The 21773-nt window shown below is 36.7% G+C and overlaps 1 protein-coding gene across 1 annotated transcript; it reads left to right on the top strand.

The window, feature by feature from the left end:
* Positions 1-1195: 1195 nt before the first annotated feature.
* On the top strand, positions 1196-19154 carry LOC104539859 (lethal(3)malignant brain tumor-like protein 3; the record flags this gene model as incomplete). Its single annotated transcript, XM_010183498.1, has 7 exons — positions 1196-1272; positions 2687-2772; positions 5016-5126; positions 6471-6585; positions 9473-9575; positions 17444-17590; positions 18993-19154. Coding segments are annotated over 7 exons (801 nt in total), but the record flags the coding sequence as incomplete, so codon positions are not given.
* Positions 19155-21773: the final 2619 nt, after the last annotated feature.

Below are 21773 nucleotides of genomic sequence, written 5' to 3'. Positions count from 1 at the left end.
ATATAATATAATATAATATATATAATATAATATAATAAGATAATAATTACAGTATATACATTATATATTATGTACACTGTATGTTCTATTGTACATGATGTATGGCATTATGAAATAATATAACACTAGTAAAATTATATAGCACTGTATATAATAATTTAGTAATACTGGATGCTTAAATAGTTTTTCTCTCATCTGCTTTTATATCAGTTATGTTTTTTGCAGTGTGTGTGGGTTTTATTTTGTTTTTTATTGCTAGCAGAGCTTGATAGCCAGCACCCACTGCCACTTGCCTCTAAGCACGATGTAGCTGAACCAGTGAGCACAACGAGAGCAATCTCTCCTTGCATCAGACAGATGCCAGTACACATCAAGTGTAGCTCCCCCAGCCTCTGTTAGTCTTCTGTGGTTCTTGTGGCACACCACAGGCGACAGCACTGGTGCAAAATTTAGTGCACATGACAGAAAATATGGGAAGTTATTAGTCCTCTGAGTAAGACAGTTTGATCAGCTTTTTTTTAAAGCGATTTGCAGTCTTGGATCACTGATTAGTTATGGATTCTTTCAGGCAATTTGGGGCCTAAAATGCAATTTTATTCTTTTTTGCTGACAGTTTTTCTCAGGCGTACTTTGCTTATGTACTGCTGGATTATAATAATGTGTTTATAGCTCCATTCAGACCACTCAGAATCTGGTTTTGAATTTTTACTTGTTATTGACAGTGCATTGCAGTTACGCATGATTTTCTGATCTGCCTCCAGGTGCAACTCGGATCATTAATCAAGGTCTTTAAGCTTTAATTTTAAAGTTTTGGTTTTGGCAGTGCAAAACCCCATCTGTCTTTGATGAGATTACCCTGTTCTTGCAACCAGCCAACAAGTTTCTACTAAGAGTCTCTACATGAGAATTTTTCAGGTCCAGCATTAGAGTTTCTTAATGGAGATCTCCCACTGATTTAAAAGACTTGACATTTTGATCTTCAAGTGAAACTGTTAATAAAGCCTTACACTTCTTTAGGTGTTAGCAAGTCTGTGTTAAATGCATTCATATCTTCAGGTTATGTTTGGAGTTTAAGTTGAAGATATCATAGGCTATTTGGAATTTGTTAAATCTTTTTTGTATGTCTGGTTTTCTAAGTATAATAGAGTGTCTGAAGAACTGCATTATCAGTCCCCTTTTTCCTCCCCTCCTCTAGGTGTGAGGCAGCTAGCCCACATATTCATCCTGTTGGATGGTGTAAAGAACATAAAAGAACTCTCATCACCCCACCAGGTTTGTATCTTATTACACATCTGAAGGATTTAGAAGGGGTTATAGTCAGCTAGCAGCATTAGAACTTAAAATAACGTTATTGCTACCTCTCCTGAATTTTTCTTTCTGTAATTAAGAACTTGTATTTCAGAAGTACTAAATTTTTTTACAGGACATAGTATATTGAAAGTACAAGCACAGCAGACATTAGATTTTAAGTTTGCACATGTGTGCTGCTTTAAGTGAGAGACATCTATCCATGAAAGATACCCCTTGGAATCTGAACCAGTTTGTATTTTTGGCTGAATGTATTCACTTATGCTAAGACTTACATTGTGAAAATGCTGATAAAATGAATTCCAGGTGTGTGAGATTGCTGCATAAGAAAAACATCATGTGAAGTAAATGTGCAAGATAATGGGTTGATGAGAAGATTGCCTTATATGATCAAGGAATCAAACTTGTAAGGGCTCTTTGGATGACAGGAAAACACAAGGAGAGAGACGATACAGAAGAATGGCAGTGTATTCATTAGTATAAAGTATAAGAAGACAGCTGTTTCTCAGGACTGTTGTATACAACTGGGTGATATAAATGCCCTGTTGCAGAAACTGCCATCTGTGAATTGAGAGCATGGAAAATTTTAATTGGTTAAAATCAGCTTTGACAGAAGTTCTCATAGCCAGCAGTCTTGAAAAGTTGTAAGCAATCTGTCTGTCAGGAGGTTATTCAGTGAAATCCCTTTTAAAAGAAATTATAATTTGTTTTGTTCTATTCTAGATTATTAATCATAATTTTAAACTTCAAGTTAAACTTCTAGTTCAGATTAAAGGCAAAGGACAGGTACTGCCTTTTCTTTAAGAGCAAAGCTGTCTTTGTGTTTGTTGCATGAAGTGTTTGTAAAAATGACACTTTCTGAGAAAAGCAACATCTTATTTGATGATGTCTGTAAAGTATTATAGTAAATGTCCAGGATATTTTTTTAAAAATTTAATTAAAACAAATTCAGTAAAAGAATAACAAGTAGTCAGGTGTGCTCCACTGTGGTACAAAGCTATTGCTGATTAAATTGTGTTTGTCAGTAAATTACCGTTTATAAAATACAGGATTAGGTTTAGAATACTTGAATGAATTTCTTAAATTAAGCAGACCAGTTTTTGCAGTCCACACTAGTTATATTCTTACATCCAAAGCAATTTTGATTTTTTTTTCTGCTAAGTACTCAGTACTGTGTATGAGGAGATTGTTGGTTTCTTTTACATACGTGGTGAATCTGTCAGAGACAATTTAGAATAGCCTTTCTTGTAATTATTTTATAAATCTGAAGCATAAATGAGAACAGTATTATGAAAGTGTTAGGCATTTTGTGAATTAGACATCAGTTTGATTTTTTGCACTGCAGTGTTTTATTTTTCTCATATTCCTTCTGTGCCAGATTATCCACATGCTAAGCATTTTTCTTGGGAGAAGTATTTGGAAGAAACCAGTTCATTACCTGCACCTGCAAGAGCTTTTAAAGTGGTGAGAAAATGGTTATATTTTTTTGTGCTTTTTAAGTGCATATAATTAATTAGTTTAAGAAGAGAATACATATATGGTATTCCTATGTTTCCAAATGTGTCCAGTTAATTAGCTGCAAAATAGGTGGTTTATTTTTATGCACATTTGCAGTTCATGGTTAGAAATCAGATAATCACTATTACTTTATTATTTTAATCATTATAAATGGGATTAAACACTACAAAATATTTCTAATGAATGTAATTTGCTATGGGAAATTACTGCCTTGTTATTAGAAATAATGAGATAGCTACTGAGTTGTCATAACATATTTTGAATGTATGTATTTCTATCTGTATGTTTTAAATGGTGCAATATATACAGTGAGTTTGTAAAAATGATTGTAGGAGGTCAGTCTGGTTGCCCATTTAGTCCATTGCCTCTGGCAGTAGCCAAGAGAGAGTTTGCATGTAATATCCTTTGGTAGACCTTTTTTTCTGCGAGCTTGTGACTAGGGCACATGGGCAGCATCCACAGGCAGCTCCTCAGCTTCACTCTGGTGTTTCTTTTAGCTTTGCATTTGCTAATTCTTTCAGTGACACCCATCTTTCTTGATCTCTTAGGATTTCAGTGAGGAAAGTGGACTGGCCAGTCATGCAAAAAGCATCCCTATTCAGACCCAGCATTACTGATAGCTCCCAGCCCCTTATCTCACAGCGTGCCAAAGCTGGTTTGCCTCGGCTTTTCAGATTAGGGTCTGATTTATTCTGAATAACACTTATGCTAAGGGCTGGATTAACGAAAGCAGAAATGTGGTGCTTATAGGAGTTCCTGGGTTCAGTAGATCACCAGAGTTTATTACTGACCTGCAGTTTATCCCCCCGAAATGTGTCTGGCTTAATAACGTGTCTTAGTCTTCAATTTTCAGCAAGAATACTCAGAGCAAGGATTAGGAAGGTATTTGGTTATCTGACAGGTATAGTCCTTGGTAAAGTAGAGGGCTGTGACCATGACTACATCAAGCTAAAAGCAAACGTTTTCTTTTTATCTCGGAGCATCCATATTTTAATTTCTCCCCCTGGGGTTCAAGGGGCTTGGCAGTGGGAATGCCCCACCAGTGGCCCGCAGGGTCCATCTGGCTGTGTCTGAACTGGGAAACTGAACAGGACATGCCACAGCATGCAGGCATTGGCAACATTCAACTGGGACGGTGTTAGCCAGCATGGCTCAACCCTGTTCCAGAAACCATACTAGCAGAGAGTGGCTGGGGATGATGTAGGACCCAGAAAGGTAGCATAGACAAGGTCGTCTGGATTTGAGAATGGAGGGGAAGGAGAGCTTTACTGCATGAGGCTCAGCTGTGCTCTGCCTTTTGGTTTCATAGCCAGAGAAAATCCTCTCCCCGCTTTCTGTACTAATGTAATGGTAGCCATATTAATGCTAATTGTGGTGAACAATAAGAAAGCTGATTTAATGGGAATAAAGGCTGATTCTGTTGGAGTTTGGGTGAAGGCTTCCTGAGACAGTCACAGTATTTTATATTGTATTATGGGAGAAAATAGGATTCTTAAGCTGTGCTGAGGAAAACGCACTGATGTTCTTAGAAGGACAGGTAGTCTTAGAAGGACAGATACACTGTTTTCCTAGAAATCTAAACCAAAAACCATTACATGCATTGTGCATATGTTCCTTTAAATTGGAAATATTTTTGCTTTTGATTTCATATCTGTAGATGGCAAAGATACTCCTAACAATGACTCTTTTTCTCAAAGTACTATTACAAAACAGGTATTTGGTCCTGTTTGTTCTGCGTGTTTACTGTTACACCTTGGATTAGTTAAGTATTAGTGAGTTTGCAGTAGAAAACTGAAAAAGAATTGATGCACAAAGCAAAAATACATGCTAAAAAACACAAATATGTTTCCTGTAGACAATTTCATAGACATTTCAGGCTGCTGGTATGCAATACTTCATTCAGCACTGCATTGAAACTGTTGGCTTTTCTAGAAAATTTAGGAAAAAACCCAACTGGCTTAAAATAAAGATCCCTACTTGCTTGGAAGGCTTGAATGGAGAACCTGGAATCCCAAAGTAGTTTTCAATAACATTGGTTTGAATGATCTTTTTATGCTCGGCTTTGTTGGAGAGGGAGGACAGATTTGAGAAAATAAAGGCAGAATGTTTTCTATGGATTTTATATACTTAACCGTTGTGTGAGATTTTTGGTGTTTTCTTCTGTTTCACATAATATTGTTCTTTTCTAGAAACCTTCTCATGGCTTTCAGAAAAACATGAAACTTGAAGTGGTTGACAAGAGAAATCCAGTATTTATCAGAGTAGCAACTATTGTAGATACTGATGACTACAGAATAAAAGTAAGTTTCTCTGTCTTAACTGTACTGTCCTGCTTGAGTGACTGAGAAGTACTCTGTAAAACCAAAATCCTGTAGTTGTAAAATTAAGCACAGGAAGAAATGAGTCACATTGCTGTGTCCTGCTAAGCTTTTGCTCATCCTCTTTGCTGATTAATATGCATATAATTCCTTTGGAAGGGGCTGTTCTATTATCCTCTTACTTGCATTTGCTGGCGTTGGTAATTAGAGAGCAGAGTTGAGTGTGTTAAAAAATAGCTTTGGGAATAGTTGATATAAAACAGTTGTCCATTCTATCAAGAAATGTGGTGATTTAATATCAAGTATCGAAGGGTTGCTGTGATACTGTGTTAGGGCCCGTAAAATACTTGGCCTTGGTTAATTGAATCTGTCTCTATAAACTTTCAGGGAGACGAGAGAGGTACAAGGGAGATACAAAAAAAGAGCAGTGACCTCTTGTGCCTTGTCAGTGACTTCTGGAATTCTGAAGTTTATACTAATTATGGACTTCAGATTTGATTAATCTCATGTAATGTATTTTTAAGAAATTGCAGTTTTCCACAAGTTGTATACTTGAATTATTTTTTCGTTTATTGTACAAAACCAGTTTACACTCTGAAGCCCTTAACTGCTAGAAAGGCTAGCATATTCCAGATCTCCAGTTAGATGGATATGAAGAGTATTTCTGTTTGCAATTTGTACTGATTTATTAGGCATTCATGATACTTCAAGCAGGAAATGCAGCTGACATTTCATTTTTAATCTCAATTAACTGATAGTAGGGAGTCATCAGAACTAATACCTTCATACCTGTGCATTTTCTATCTGAACTTTAAGTTGGTCATGCAAAAAAACCAAACACCAAAACAAAGAAAAAAACCTTTCCAGACTAATTTATTAAAATAACAGGATTATAGCTTCTAGATTGGTAATTTGACTCTGTATCTTATGTTGAGAGCTCTGTTTGTATATGTCTGTGTGTAACCACATCCGCACATGTGCATATGAGAGATCTGAGCTATTTACTATTACAGAGGTCAAGTAGTATTTGAATATATTTATGCTTAGTTTAAGTTTTAATGTGAGAACTAAAATTGCCTGCTTTATTCCTGTGATTGAACCTGATGATGCAAGACATAGTAAACAACCAAATGACACCTCTCTCTTTACTTCACTGAGAGTATTTCTGGGTCCAGAATCTAATGTGCTTGTATTTTCTGTGTAACATCAATAGCTCTTGATGTGACTTTTCTAGTAGACATGTCATTTTTTAGAGTTTACTTACGGAAACTGATTTTGTAGAGAATTTTCTGATGTAAAATGTATTGTTCTCCTTTTTGATTTTAGGTCCATTTTGATGGCTGGGATAGTATTTATGATTATTGGACTGATGTAGATAGCCCTGATATCCATCCTGCAGGCTGGTGTACAAAGACCGGACATCCTCTTCAGCCCCCACTTAGTAAGAGAAATCACATTATAATGTTGTGACATTATATTTTAATAATATAGTTAAATAATAATTTATTTAATTATTATTAAAAGGCACATGTACAGTACTTTCTTTCTCCCTGCCAGTGGCATCTGAGGAAGAGTAGCAACTACAATATGCAAAATAATGTAAACGTGACATTTAGTGCAAAATCAACAGTCAGTAATTAATCACTTTGCAGTAGATAGCTTTATTTGCCCTTACTGTAATGGAAATACAGTGTTTCTCTGGATGCATAAGAACTGCAGTCAAAACCTGAACTAATGATAAAAATCTGTTGCATAAAATCCTGGCCTTCTCAAAGCCAGTGATGAAACTGCTGTGGCACTCAGTCGGGATAAAGGATTGCTCTTAAAATCTTCTGTCCATGTCCTCTTGAAGGTTACTTGTTTTACTTGTTGAACATGTGAGAGGTCTATCATAAATGAGACTGAAGGTTGCAGGGAGAAGAGACTTTTGTGGTAAAGATATCCCTGCCTATGCCATTGTGTTCCTGGATAATGGTAGTGAAATCACTTTAGCCAAACTTTGAACAGATGATTTTTAATTGAGTGTGCTTCTCTGGGATTGTTTTATGTTGTGACTCTGAGGTATGGTTTGCACAAGTGCTGAGCGTTCACAGCTGTAACTGAGATCAGAAAGAGCTATGCCTGGAAAATAAGAAATGCTGAGCAATGCTAAGTACTCTGAAAAAATTAAATGTAAAATAACTGGAATAAGCAGATTGTGTGAACGTGTTACCTGAACATCTCTGTACCTCAATTCAGCATCTCTAAAATGTCAAGAAGAAATATTTCCTGTCAAGACTGTGATCAGAGTATATTTGTTAGTTTTCTGAGCGCTCCACTGGTAGTGATGACTGCCTGTTAGGAAGTTAATCATTCTGCCTTCAAAGCAGAGGTTGAATAGAGTGCATAAGTGCCAAAACACAAGGTAAATAATGAGGAGATAGGATGCTGCATATCTGCTTCTTAAACTGAGGTGTGCATCCTGTGTGCTCAATGAAGGAACAGTCCAGTGAGAAAAAGTGGCCTGTGGCCACATAAATAAAAATTGTATCATATGTCAAAAGAGCTGAATAAGATTGCAACATTTCTATTACCTAAGATTGAATAAAAAAATCTTAACCTAGGTGGAAGTATAAATTACATAAGAGCCTTTTGTTGGAGACATTAAAAGAAACAAAATACAGGTGTCCATCACACAGAATGTGTCATCTACTCTAGTTGGTGATGTAGGAGTCACTGTTCTCTTCTAGCTTGTGACTGGTGGAAGTGACTTTTTGATCCTAGTTAAGCTTCAAAAACAAAGATGGACAATGAGACGGGGGAAGTGACTGGCTATAAAATAGATTTAAAAATTAACTGCACAAATACTAATAAAGTAGGATTACTGAATAAAGTATTCCTCCAGCAACATGCCTTTGTATTATTACCATAGAATATGGTATGGAATGTAGAATGCTATAAAAATATTAGTATTATTTCCAAGTAAGCTAAAGTGCATTTCAGCTTTTGTGAAAGGGTTTGAGAATGAGGGAAGAAAATATTTTGCATGACACAATATTTTTTCCTCAGTTGGTAAGATAGTCCTTTTCATGATATAGTCCAAATTCCTGTCTTTAACACCAGAAGCTTTGTGTGAGCACTGTGCAATGCTAGTCTAGAGCAGTCATCCTAATGGTCTTGTGCTCCCACTATTTATGTATCCATAGTGTTTTCAGTTAAGATGTAGTGAAGTTGTCATGATGGATTATGGCCTTTCTGATAGCAGTTAGGGAATTAAGAGCCATATCGGTGTTGATTTTAACATCATTTCACAAAAGTGTCCCTACTAAGTTAACTCTGTGTCCATTAACTTGTTATGTTATAGGCATCAGTTTTGAATCAAGATAGATAAGATAAAATTCTTTGTTCTCTCATCCATTACTCCATTTTAAAAGCCTATAGAAAGAAGTCTTTAGACTTCAGTGCAGTCACAGGGTTGTCATTAGCATAGGTGAAACATTTGTTTAAAATACTTTTGAACTTAATTGTACAAAATAATTCTCTTTCATTGTCCTTCTGCAAGCAAGAATCTGTTTTTCATCTAGGAAAATTTATTTAAATAGACCTTTTGTGTCACTTCTGTTGTCTGTAGAGAGAGATACATGTTAATGTACTTTTCAAGTAAAACCAGTTCTAGAGAGTCGGTGCATGTTTCATGTACTGGAGTAGGTCTGTCTCTCACTTGCTATGAGTTATATGCTATGTTTGCTTGAGTGTCAAAGCTAGTTTTGACAGCTACGTGCTTTAATGTCTCTGCAGGTGTTGGTGTTGCAGGTTGATGAAAATCAGATGCATAAATTCAGATATGTAGAAATGTCAAAAAATCTGATGACTTGTTCTTTCTAGTAGTATTTTCAGCCTTTGTTTTCATGTCTTGTTCACTGGAAAACTTGAGCTAAAAATGGAGAAGGTCAGTACCTATTACAAACAGATCCCTGTCTTCAGGAACATCAGGATAACTTACTTTGTCTGTGCTCTTGCAAAATAACCAATTTCCAACCACATGTAGTTAATAGGAGAGAAATTTGAAGTCATACAGGTCCTCGAAGATTTGTGTTATTTATATAGATGTGGCTCTCCTGAACAGATTTACTTACACAGAATAAAGCTATCTCTCCAGTGTATTAGGTTGTATGAATCTTCATCATGTTTTTGCAGACTGCATTTTTAAAGTACTTAAAAATTACGTTTTGTTTACTTATTCCTTCTTCATGTTTACTATGATAATCTGGTATTCCATCATATTTATATAACTTGTAAAGATTAGATACTTTTTTTTAATCTCATGTGTGATTTCCCCTGACATGCAGGTCCCTTGGAATTGGTGGAAGCTCTAGAGCATGGAGGGTGTCCCACAGCAGGATGTAAAGGAGTTGGACACATTAAAAGAGCAAGACATATCGGTCATCATAGGTATGTGCTGTGAAACTGTAGCTCTATTCTTTCAATTGAGTTATGTGTGCACATCCTTTTTTTTTTTTTAAAAAAAACATTTTTCACAAGAAAAAAGACCCAAACTGGAAAAAAAAATGAAATCTTGTATGCTGAAATATGCAATGATTTCAGTTGCCATGGTGAGCATGCTGAAATAAACATTAGCAATCTGTAACTTCATTTCACCAGGGTGTGCTGAAATAAGATTTGTTGAACGCCATGTTTTGTCACACACAATTGATAGATTTAGCTACTCTGTATTTTGTTCCTATGAGGATTCCTCAGCTTGCTGTTTGGGTTGCAAAATGTTAGGGACACATATGTATAAAGCAATAACTTTTGAATCTTTTGAAATATGAGGCCACTAATTTTATTATGGCTTTGATGTTTTTGGTCTGCTTGGTTGGTAGGGGTGAGGATTTGCTTCTTGGCTTGGAATAATTCTAAAAAGGAAATTCCAATTGACGTATTCCTGAATGACAGCCTGAACAACTTGCTGTTTGTACCTGTGTTTGTAAAGATGCTTTTGTTGAATACCTTCTGAAATATAATACAGAAACGTGGACATGCCAAGCTGTCCTAGAGGAGAGTTGACATAAGGAGAACAATAGCATGGGAGAAGAAAATGGGGGCCAGAGAGATAATGACAGAGTAAACAGGGAACATTTACTAAGTCAAAATTTTACCATTTAAAAAATATTTACAGTATGAGGTGAATCCTGAATATTTCAGTAAGGGATACACAGTTAATGTAACATGTTAAGTTGAGAATTAAGTATCATAAATTTTATCCTATTACCTTTTTTTGCAAATCAGAGTTTCCAGCAGTTTCTCAGAATTTTTTCATTACATAGTCATATGATCCTCAAATGTCAAACCACTTTTATTCTTTCTGCTTTCATATGGTTAGAGGATTGCTCTTTTTTTATTTTTCTATTCACATTTTTAAGTATATTACTCAACTACTGTGACCAAGAGTTAGCTCTGCAGTACTGTCATGTTTTTGATGGGAGAATTATGTCCTGTTGGATAGAATTATGCTACAAGGTTCTGATGGGGTATCAGCACTGACTGTAGTCCTTAGTCATCCCTAACAAAGAGACCTGCCAACAAAACGCAATTGCATTGTTAAATGTTTATTGTGCAAAAGGCATAGTTTGCTGCAAGAACTTCTTTCCTATCCGCAGCAGAGGCATTGTGTTTGTATTGTTAGGCAATAGAAGTTGAAGAACACCTGATGTTAGTACAAGCTTTATCTCCAGGAAGGGATGTGGCTAGGTTAGCTCCAGTGACAAAACCATTTGCTGTATGATCTACAGTGGTGGTGTCATGACACACTGTGCCACATTGCTGTCTTTCAGATTATTCTCACCCATTTCCTTTTGTCTTTTTCTGCCCATGTTCCTTCTCTTTGGTTTATTTTTTTCAGTTTTTCTACCTGCCCTTTTGAGAAGCTTTGTTGCACTCAATTAGCAGGATAGCTCCTTGAACAGTCAAGTTCATACTTAAGAGGTTACCGTCCTTCAGTTAGCGTATGGTAACCTACTGCATTAATGTTCTTAGTCCACTGCAGATGTGAAGTAAACTAGACTTGCCTAAAAAGCTTCCTGGCTGCTTAGCTGAAAACCGTTCTATTTCATATTCCAGTAGACTTGAGTCTTGTATGATTTATTAATACACCTGATCTGTAAGGTAGTAACTGCTAATTGAGAGTATTATCTTCCTTACCATGTGCTGTCTCAATTACTTAGAAACATTTGAACATACCCATTCTTAGCCCAAGGTTGACACTTAAAAAAAAACCAAGCCACAAGCTAAGTGAACGTGTTAGGAAAGTTTTTAATTGATGATCTCTCTAAACAAACATTGGCATTAAAACTTCTGATGTTTCACAGGGAAGGGATGAGTAAGAGCTATATGTCTATTTAGTTCATGTAACCTTTGCTTTTATAACTAGATTTTCCATGGTATTTAAAGTTGTTACTCATCTTGAATATTAAGAAAAGAAATAAACTCATGGCAATCTGTTTTATTTTTATTACAGTCTTAGCAATCCTATTATTTACACATTAACTGATAGTTCTAGGGGATAAAAATGTAACCAAAGATATTTTGTTGATCTTAAGGCAGGTATTTGCTGTTTCATAGCAAATAAATTAACACCGTTAAGTATCTTATTCACTAACTGTTTGCCGTCTGTACCGATACTGTGTTTTTTGTCTTGAGCATTTCTGAGGAAAATAATGAGATCTGTTATTTGTCTGGAGTCTATAGACTTGAGGCTCCAGGTCACCCCAAAAATTCTAACATTGTACTATCACTTTTTTCCTGAATTAACAAAGACATTTTGAAATTGGTGTAATTATCCACATCAGGTAGCAGTCAGTCCCTTGGCTCTTTTATCTTGGCAACCTTGAAATGTATTTAACCATGCTTATCTTTTTTGTCATGATGAGGTACAATGTCTATCTACAGCATAAATGCCTGTGTGCAGAAAAGATGATAATTTAAAATGCTAAGTAGTTCTGAAATAATTTCGAGAGCTTGTTCCTTAGGAACCAGATGAAAGCCTCAGTGATTAATTATGTAGTGGGGTTAAAGCATTTACTTTTTGGAAAAGTTGATATTAATAAGGACGTGGTATCTGTCACCAGCTGATCTAGGATTTTGTGCTGTGCACTTGAAGCCAAGCCTGATGTGCAGGTTGGTACTATTATGCAGATCACCTGCATATTTGTAATTGTGAATTGTGTGCTCTCAGATGTTTAATGCACACAATAAATTTCAAGTTCAAGCAGTAATGCAAAGTGGTCAGTTGTAAACAGGTCATTAGTGTTTGGGGTCAACTCTCCATGAATAAAGATTTTAACCAGAAGCTTCACATACATTGTGTAAGTTGAAGTGAACTGAATATCTCATGGTGGAGGCTGTGTTGTAAGCGAATAGCAGTGCAGAAACACAGGAAACCTCACCTCAGCAGGAGTTCACATCTATTTGTCAGTGTCTGGTGAAGTAATTCTCTTCTGATTTTGATGTCAGTCTCAAGTTTCATTTTATCTTTTATGTAAGGTCACTGGCCCCAGACAAATCCATTACAAGCTACTCTTGAGTCAGGCTTAGACTTTTGAACCAGCTTTCTCCTAAAAAAAGAATGCTTTGATGATAAACGTCTGTTGTAAATTGTAAAAGAGAACATTTGTGTCACTTGTTTCCAGACTAGTTGAAAGTGTTTTCATAAAGTAAACTGAAGTAAAGACATCACTTAACAAAAGTCCAGCAGTATAAAATAATGCATTCCCTAGATGTTGTCAGGACCTTTTCATTGGAGGTTTCTTACTCTTTCACCTACTAGCAGATGCAGTCATCTGTACATAGTCTGCTCTAGATAAAGACTAAGCCATCAGTTAGTCCAATCTATTTGTTTAACCCAACAAGGAAGATAGTTTGAGCAAATCCAGGTGAATTTTCCTGGTGCTGCCATACAACCTCATCCTCTGGCAGTGCTTGGCTGGCATTAACCTGCACCTGAAGGCCAATGAGGAGCTGGGGTTGGTAATACTTCCAACCAGTACAGCAAAAATGGGAGACTTGTCTGTGGCTTCACAGAGGTTTGCAAAATAGTCCAAGCAGTCATAAAGATTAGTAATCTATATTAACAAATACTTTAGTATTAACTTTCATTGACCAGAGTACCACCTTACTCTTCTTCAGGTTAAGAGAGAATCCTGGCTTACGTTCCCTTCTGGTGTTAGGTATAGCTGAGACTGAGTAATGCAGTTGGACTCTGCTTCAGAAACATTGCATACTACTAGAAGACAGGAACTTCTCAAGATGTCTGGAGAAGACCAAGGTCCCTGCCCACTCATCAGTAGCCCAGTTTATCCTACTGCCTTTTAGAGACAAGTTTTATGTGTGTAACCCTATCTAGAGATAGAGCGTGAGAGTGGTAGAAGAGCAGTTGCAAATTAACCGCAATGGGATGTGCTACCTTGGTACTTTTGTTCCATCACACAGTTCTGGAAAGGGTTGATTATGTAAAACCTCTGTGGAATTGAAAATCCCAGGCCTGTGATCCCAGGAATACCTCAGAATGGTATACAGGAAGTGGTAATTGGTACATTGGGTTTTTCCTGTACTGATCTTTCCTCGTTAGATTAAAAACAGAAGCTTATTTTAAAGCTCAGATTCTACTCAACCTATTCAGAACTCCGGAAACAGTGGCTCCCTTTTCTCAGAAAGCTGAATGATGGACATGTGTATTACCAGCCGCTCTGCTGCCATTTCAGTAGGATGCAAAGTGTACAGCAGATAGGTAATTGCTGTGCCATGTTGGTCCTTCAACATTTAGAGGTGACTGATTACTCGCCTGTGGTGTTAATGTGAATATTTGTTTACTAAAACAGGGGTCGAGGCTACTGAAGCAGCTCAGATGATAATTGAGTATCTTCATGTCGAACTGGTTTCAGAGCTGTGAAGCAGTGCTGGAGAGTATACAGCCCTGTCGGATGTATAGTAGAGGTTTCAAATGGGGTACCTGCTGCTGCTTCTGCTTCTTGCCATGCTTCCTGTGCTTCTCGCAGACCTTGGTACCCCCTAGTCAAGGGCATCTGATCATTTTGAAAACTGGCTTCTGAACTTCTGTGCTCAGGCAAACTGCAAGCTGGAGCAGAAATCCAGGTTGAAGTTGACAGAAGAGTTAAATTCTTAATTTAATATTAAATAACTTAAACATCAAGACTTTGGGGCCCTTGAGATGTCTCTAAAACTTACAGTCCTGTATAAATCTAATACTTCTATTAGATAGGAATAACAGGATTATTTTTTATTCTTTATAGTAGACAAGTTAAACTGAACCGAAGGCAGGAGGCATTGAGGTTCAGGAGGATTTACTGATTGATCTGAAGCCATGTAACTTATACACAGGTTCATTCGTGCCATGTTTTGTTAAAACAAAGCTACCAGTGGAAACCTTGAAGGTTCTTTTTGTTGCTCTAAATAATAGTAACATCAAAGGACTATCAAGGAGATTTTATAAAATGATACAGCAACTTGGATTGTTAATTACAAAGAAAATTCATCATCTGAATTTAGTGTTCTGAAGCATCATTAATAATCATTAATTGTCATTCACCTTCTGTTTTTCCAGAAAATATTGCAGAAGGCGGCAGTATGTAAACAGGCAGTTTCTAATGATGGGGTGAATTTCGAGTCTTTCTCTTGTTTTATAATTTGAAACATGTTCATAGTGTTGGTAAACAAGAGACCTGCTGGAGATGAAATTGTCTTGTCAGACTTCATTGAAGAGTAAGGCTTGTTTGATAATACACAACTGAAGTGACATACTATGTTGGTTGTATTTAGTGTTTCCTCATGTGAACCCTGTAACTGCTTAAAAACACTAAGCCTTGAAACACCCCTGTGAGCATTGGAGGCCAAAAGAAGATTACATGCTTTGCCTTGTAGAAATGACAGAACTGAGATTAACCAACATATTCCTGAGTTTCTGGTAACTGTATTTCATGACAGTGGTATGAATTTGTTGCAGCAAGAACTTAAATCCCACTAATATTGTCTCCTTAAAACCTTTTTCTGAATAGAAGCCTGTATCTTGTAGTTCATTTGAAAGGGAAAAAAGACATCATGGTAGGTACAGCAATATAAAGAACTGAGAATATAGAACAACTTCCCCCCTTTTCTAGTGTTCTTCACCATATTTCTGTTCATGTTTCTTGTTCCTTTGGGACATCTGGCAGAGGCTAGTCCTAAGACAGGCAAAAGAAGTAGGTTGAAAAGTAAGTGTAAGTAGAGATATATAAATAAATATAAAATGAAATGCCAAATTCTGCTTAAGAGAAACTGGAAATAAAAGTCAAATGCTCCAAGTTAATTTTTTCTTTGTATATTCTGTTCCATGTCTTTAGAACATTTTTATTAACAAAAGAATATCTTATTTCAAGTGTAGTGCTTTATAGTCCAGCCATATCTGGACATTTGGCTGTATCTTACTATGCAGTGTAAGCGCTTGATATGAAGGTTCTCGTGGCAAAAAGCTTCAGTGCCTGTATTCCAGAGGTGGTGCTGAGACTACCACTCAGTTCCTCAGAAGGCAGCAAAGGTAACTCCTGCGTAAATCCTCCGGGGATGTATGACCGTGTATCCCTTGGAAACAATGCACAGGCTGTTGTGGAACACCTTCTGCTTGGAAAGGCCTTAAAGAGGGATCTCATCTTGATGAGAAAAGCAGAAATCATGTTCTGCTGGTGTGTTTTTCCTCCATAATTCAAGTTCAGCTCAGCTATACATGGATTTAAAAAAAACCAAAAGCTTGGTACTGTCTTGTTTTCAAATGACCCAACTGACAAAATCAGGCATACCATTGGACTCCTGTGTCGATATCCCCAGCAAGGACTGACTGACTGTGTATCTTTAAGGAAATTCCTCCTTTTATGCTACTGCTGAGAGAAATGTAAATTTCCACTAACTTTTTGTTTATGTTGGTAAGACCAAAATTAGATTACTAATATTGGTCCAGTCTCATGAATCCAAGGCTTCATCAGTAAAGGAGAATGTATTACGTATTTTTAATAGAAGGCCTTTTTTGTTCTGTAAAATGAACATGATAATAAAATCTGTTGTTTTTCTATTTAGTTTTTGTAATTTGGAGGTGGTGGGGTGTATGGCTGGCAAGGTAGACTTGTTTATATTAGACAGTCCTGTTTGGAAACCATGCATGTAACAATCAGTGAAACAAATACAACGTTGCAGTAGTTCATAGAAAGGAAGATAAATAAACAAACAAAAAATCCCCACAAAATCCCAGGACATGTTTTTTTTTTACATTTTACCATTGTAGAAGTCCTTGTAATTACACAGGTGAGTAGGAAAGCAGAATTTTAGATTATAGTTGGTGTCATGGCTCATGAACTGCAAATAGAGCATTATGTTTAGTACGGCCTCTCCTATATCTTAAACAGATTTGAAAACTGAATATGTTGTTTTCACTGTCATGGCATATAGATACCTTTCAGAATTTGGGATATTACCTTTGAAGTGTGAGTATGTAGCCTGACTAATCAGCTGAACATTGCATTGCATTGCATTCTTCTAAAGACAAAATCCTAGTCCAGCCCAGTGTGTTTTGTGTTACTGTTCTTCCCTTTCCTACCTGTTGTAGGAGGTATGACTTTCACATTTGTTAGGGTAATATTTATGAGTCATTATCAAAGCGCACTAAATTGAATTCTCCCTTTCTTTAGTTGGAGGCTAGTGAAATAGAGAGTGTTGAGTGATAGGAAAAGTGGTGAAAATGTCACAGTCTTTTAATGGAATGGCATTTGCAAAGATGGGGCATTCGCTGCAGTAAGAGGATGCGGACCATTCCTCATACTGTGTCCTTGCAATGCAGGTTCCCTGTGGACACAATAGAAATACTCTTCTTTGCAGGAAAAATAACCATGGGAATATGATTCTGTTTGGAGAGAGGTGAGTGTAGTCAAAGACACCCTGTATATTATGTGTAAAATACCAGTAGAGGTATAAGAGCAGGCTAAACATTCATCAAGCAATTTTCCAGAATGTATGCTGTAATATAAATTAATGCAATTTGTGTTACATAAGTTGCTGTCAAAAGGAAATGCAAAAAACATTCAGGTTGAGGTTTTTAATCAGTGGATTTATTAACATTTTAAAGTATGACTACTTACTGCGGTTTTTTTGTAATCTTCTTTATATTAATTGATTGCATCTACTTGTAGAAAACTGGTCTCTGATGTAATTTCATTTGAACTGCATGTAATCAGTAAAGTGTCTCTAAGAATAAGGCGGCATTTCTCTTCTTCAACTTCTAGTGCAGTCAGCTGCCCGTATTCAGAGATGAACTTGAACAAAGAAAGCCTCTTACCTGACCGCTTGAGTGGGGAGATGCCTGCAGCCAGTCCTGTTCCCAGAAACAGAAAAGTGGAATCAAGTGAAAGATCCACCTCTCCTGTAATCAAGTAATTACAATTGGAGTGATGTCCCTGACTAACAGCAGTACTTTATTTCAGTGTTCAGCAGCATAATTTGTAGTTGTGTAATGGCTGAATGGTTTTGGATGGGCCTGTCTATCTATCTACATTTTCATTTACAGGGAAGAAATGGTTTCATCAGTGCTTATCGAAAAGGTCACCAAGCTGTCACTGACTGATACTGGTTTTACTATGTATGAGTTAACAAGAGTTCAGTTTCATCTTCACTGTAACTATCTAGGCTACTAAGTGGTTAATTGGAATTTAAAATTAATTGTTTTCCAGTTGGTTTCACTTAGGAAAAGGATTTATTTGTGGGGTGGTTTTTTTTTTGTTTGCTGGGATGGCCTTATTGATGTGACTGTAAATTAATGTTGCTCTTTGAATAATAGCCACCATAAATTGTGTTGTTATTGTGGGAGTGGAGAATCAAAGTACTGGAAGTAAGTTTTGCAAGAATGATGCTGAAGTCTGTAACTGAAGCTTCTAGCAGGAGCACTGGGAAAAAACAAAGAGATGTGATACCAAGATAATGATTTTCAGATTATGATTTTCTATCAGAAATTGTAGACACTGACTCCTGTGCTTATTTTGGGCTGTGGAGATACATAGAGAATTTAAGAAGAAAAGGAAAAAAGAGGCTTTCCATTCTTTTCAAGGTCTACATCAGTGTAAATGTGAAAATGTGAATGTTCATAGTGAAGATTTTCGGTTTGCACTGTAATGACCACGTATTTTCAATAGATGGTATTTTAAATGACATTCTCGGAGACAGTTTCAGCTTCATGCTTTAAAATCCAAAATATTCAGCTGTCAAAGAGCGCTGCCTGGTTCAATTGTTCTTGTAACTGTAGGTTGTAGAAATCTGAAGTGACTTAATTACCCTCTGACACGTAGCCCGGGTACCGTCCCAGTGAAGCCAGTAACAGTTTGAGCAGTGTTCTCTGTGGCAGGGACAGTGTCAAGTGATACGTTTTTCATTGTCCCAATTAAGAGACTGCATAACATTTTTAAAGGGTCATGACTGCATATCATGGAAGTATATATCATGGAAGGGAAAGAAGGGATGGGAGGAAAATTATACTTCAAAGTTATCTTGCATTACAAATCTTTGGAGTGGATAGCTTATTATCAAAAATAACATTAGGCAATTTCTATTCCTGTTGAATTGCCTAAATGTTTTACCTTTGATTTGCATTGTGATTTCTGAAAATCCTAGGCATGCAGTTTTGTTGGTGGCAAGTAAGAAACTTCTGTCTGTTTCTTAAAACAAACAAAACCCTTGTATTTCTTCAGTTGCACTAATGACTCTTTACCCATAAAGAAAATAAGTTGAACAACAGCTCAGCTGCTCTCAGTTTTAAACATTTTGTTAATTTGTTTTAAACAGTGACAGCAAATGCCCCAGCCCTGGTCACGTAGGTATGAAATCTTCAGCTCACAATCGATTGTCTGGGAAAAGTGTATTGGAAACAACTGAGGAAGATGCAGAAAGTAAATCTCCTTGCAAGAAGCCCCTGTTATGTGATGTGAAAGAAAAGAAGGCACCTAGGTAATTATCAGTTTGTTCAAAGTACAAGTTGTTTGGAGATGGTCAGTTTAAAAAGCAGCTTACCAGGCAGTGCAGTACAGTGCCTTGTCCATGGTACTCTTGGCAGCAGTGGGGAAGGAGATGGAAGTTCTTCAGCTGTCTCTCCAGTAGAAACGGGGGAGAAAGGAGTGTCACAGTGTATTTAAGAAATAAGAAAGGCATATCAGAGAGGAGAGGAAAAATACCACAAGACAGAGGAATTATTGGAAGTTGAGATCCTTCTTCCCTACCTCCCTGTACAAATATGTTTTTGTATATGTACAAATATTATCTTTATGAAGACCTAAAATAACCAATACATGTGCTGTCTGTTCACTGTATTGAGTCATTTTCATTCAAAGAATAACAGCCTTGTGCCAACTTTGAACTACCCAGAGGCTTTGCAGTTTGTATTTGAACTGTTTGAATATAATGATGACTATCTGCATTTTGTCATCTAGCTTTCCACATTCTTTGTGTCCAGCATAGTCAGAATTTTTGTTGAATATTCAGCTTTTTGTTGAATAAACTTCCTCTGCAAAAGGCATGAAAAACAGTGTTTACAACATAAGGTATATATGAACTGCTAGAGTTATAAAATATTGAGCATCTGGTTATTGCAATACCCAGTGGATCTTTTTATATGTATATTCAAAGTACACATGCATGATTGAAGACAGATGCATATACACTGCTGAGCTCGTAGTGTGGATTTAATTGTTTGTTTTCAGTACAGTTTTGTGTACCTTCATATTCCAGGTAATCTTTCGTTTCATAGAAGTCTTTCATTGAGGAACCAACCACATACAAAGCCAAGCATGATATTTATTTTGTTGTATTAAATCTAAGTCGTACTCAGCTAATGTCCAGTTCCACTTCTTTTCTTTCTTTTTTTTTAAAGTAGTAAGAGGTATTTGTGCATACAAACAATTTTTAAAATGTTCATTATGTTCTTAGTATCTCTGTGAGCTCTGCATCCGTGATTGCTTAGTAAGAATTGGTTGACGTGTTCTCAAGTTCTTAAAAGCAGAGGGAAATACATACACGCATAATGTCAGAAAGTTTGTATTAGCTTCATTTCTTTAAGAAACTGGGTTGGAAATACCTTCTAAAGGCAGAGTTTGAAAAGGAACTTCCCAAGGGCTGATGTTAGGATGCAAATACACCCACCCCCCTTTGAGAAGTTCTCTTATTTCCACCTCTCTTGCCCCATTTTTCTCAGTAGAGGGAAGGTGTTCCCTCTTTGCAGATTTTTAGACTGTCAAAGCTGAGGGAGCAGCTATAGTCAGCAAGCAAGGAGCGGCTCTTTTAGCTGCATAAGAAGTAATTCAAAAACAGTAACAAAAGAATACAGAGATTTTCAGTAGGATCATTGTCAGCTGCACAAGAGTGTGTCAGTTTAGTACAGGAGTTGGGGTGGGGTGGAGGTGAAGGCTGGGCAGAGAAAAAGGAGTAAATGTTGCTTAAGACAATTCCTGAAAATATCCTGGACAACCAGTAGATGCAGCTATGTATGTGTTCTTCACTCTTCCCATCTGCCATGGACACATGAGCTACCTTCATTTATATATTTTCCAGTTTCAGTTATGAAGTCAAATGTGTTGATACAATTTATGTAATCTTGGTTTACACTACTCTTGAGCTTTCACTGCAGAATTCATGTCGGTAGTCATGCCACCTGTGTAAGTCAGAAATTAGATCTTTTTTCATTTTATGATGATACAACATCCTTTATGAGGGAATCCTGGAGTGTTAATAGCATTGTTAGTAAGAGATGTCATCGCACTTTGTGATTTTTATGATGTCTTAATAAAAAAACGGACATCTTATTTTCGTCAGTGGAGTACTACAAACAAAGGACTCCATAAAGAGCAAAGAGTGTGAAGAAGAGGAGACAGAAAACAAGCTACTCCTTTCAAATGAAATTAAAGGTAAATTGGTAGACTTTATTTGTTTGATATTAAAATCTGTAACTATTCCTTGAAATTCTTTGTGAAACTGCATTGCAACTTATTTTCCACATCAGTGTCCAAGTATTTCTTGACAGTAACACTTTTTACACTGTGTTTCTTTATCTCATAATCATCAAAGGCTTTGCCAGAGAACTTTATCGCAGTTTTAAAGATGAGTGCAAAGGGGATACTGGTATAAAAGGTTTCATTTCAAGAGTATTTCTTCACTGACTTTTAAAAATAGGTGATTAAGTCAGTATGAGTTGTAAAGATATAAGGTTCACTTACTGCTTCAAAAGCGTATTGAAAGGAAAAAGAGGCAGAATTTAGCATTTGCGCGTTACAGGCATGATGCAAGGTTAAGGCAATTTACTCAGCCCAGTCTCAGTCTGTTGAGCAGTCTGCTGCTTTCCAGCAGCCCACGTGCAGAATGGGCCTTTTCTTTTTCATGAGAGTTACAGAAGGATGTCGTGGTTTAGGCCCAGTGCATAACTGAGCACCATGATGCCCCAAAAAAGGGCTGGTCAAAATAAGCGACTGGGAGGGCTTCTCACCACTTAAACAGGTCACAGGCACGAGACAGACTCATCATAAGGAATAAAAAAAACCAACAACAACAATAAAATTTAATTTGTTACCAACATCAGAG

The sequence above is a fragment of the Mesitornis unicolor genome, unplaced genomic scaffold (assembly GCF_000695765.1).
Source record: "Mesitornis unicolor isolate BGI_N332 unplaced genomic scaffold, ASM69576v1 scaffold50864, whole genome shotgun sequence".
Taxonomy (NCBI): Eukaryota; Metazoa; Chordata; class Aves; order Mesitornithiformes; family Mesitornithidae; genus Mesitornis; species Mesitornis unicolor.
Note: the sequence above shows the minus strand (reverse complement) of the source record. Positions and strands in the feature narration are given on the sequence as shown.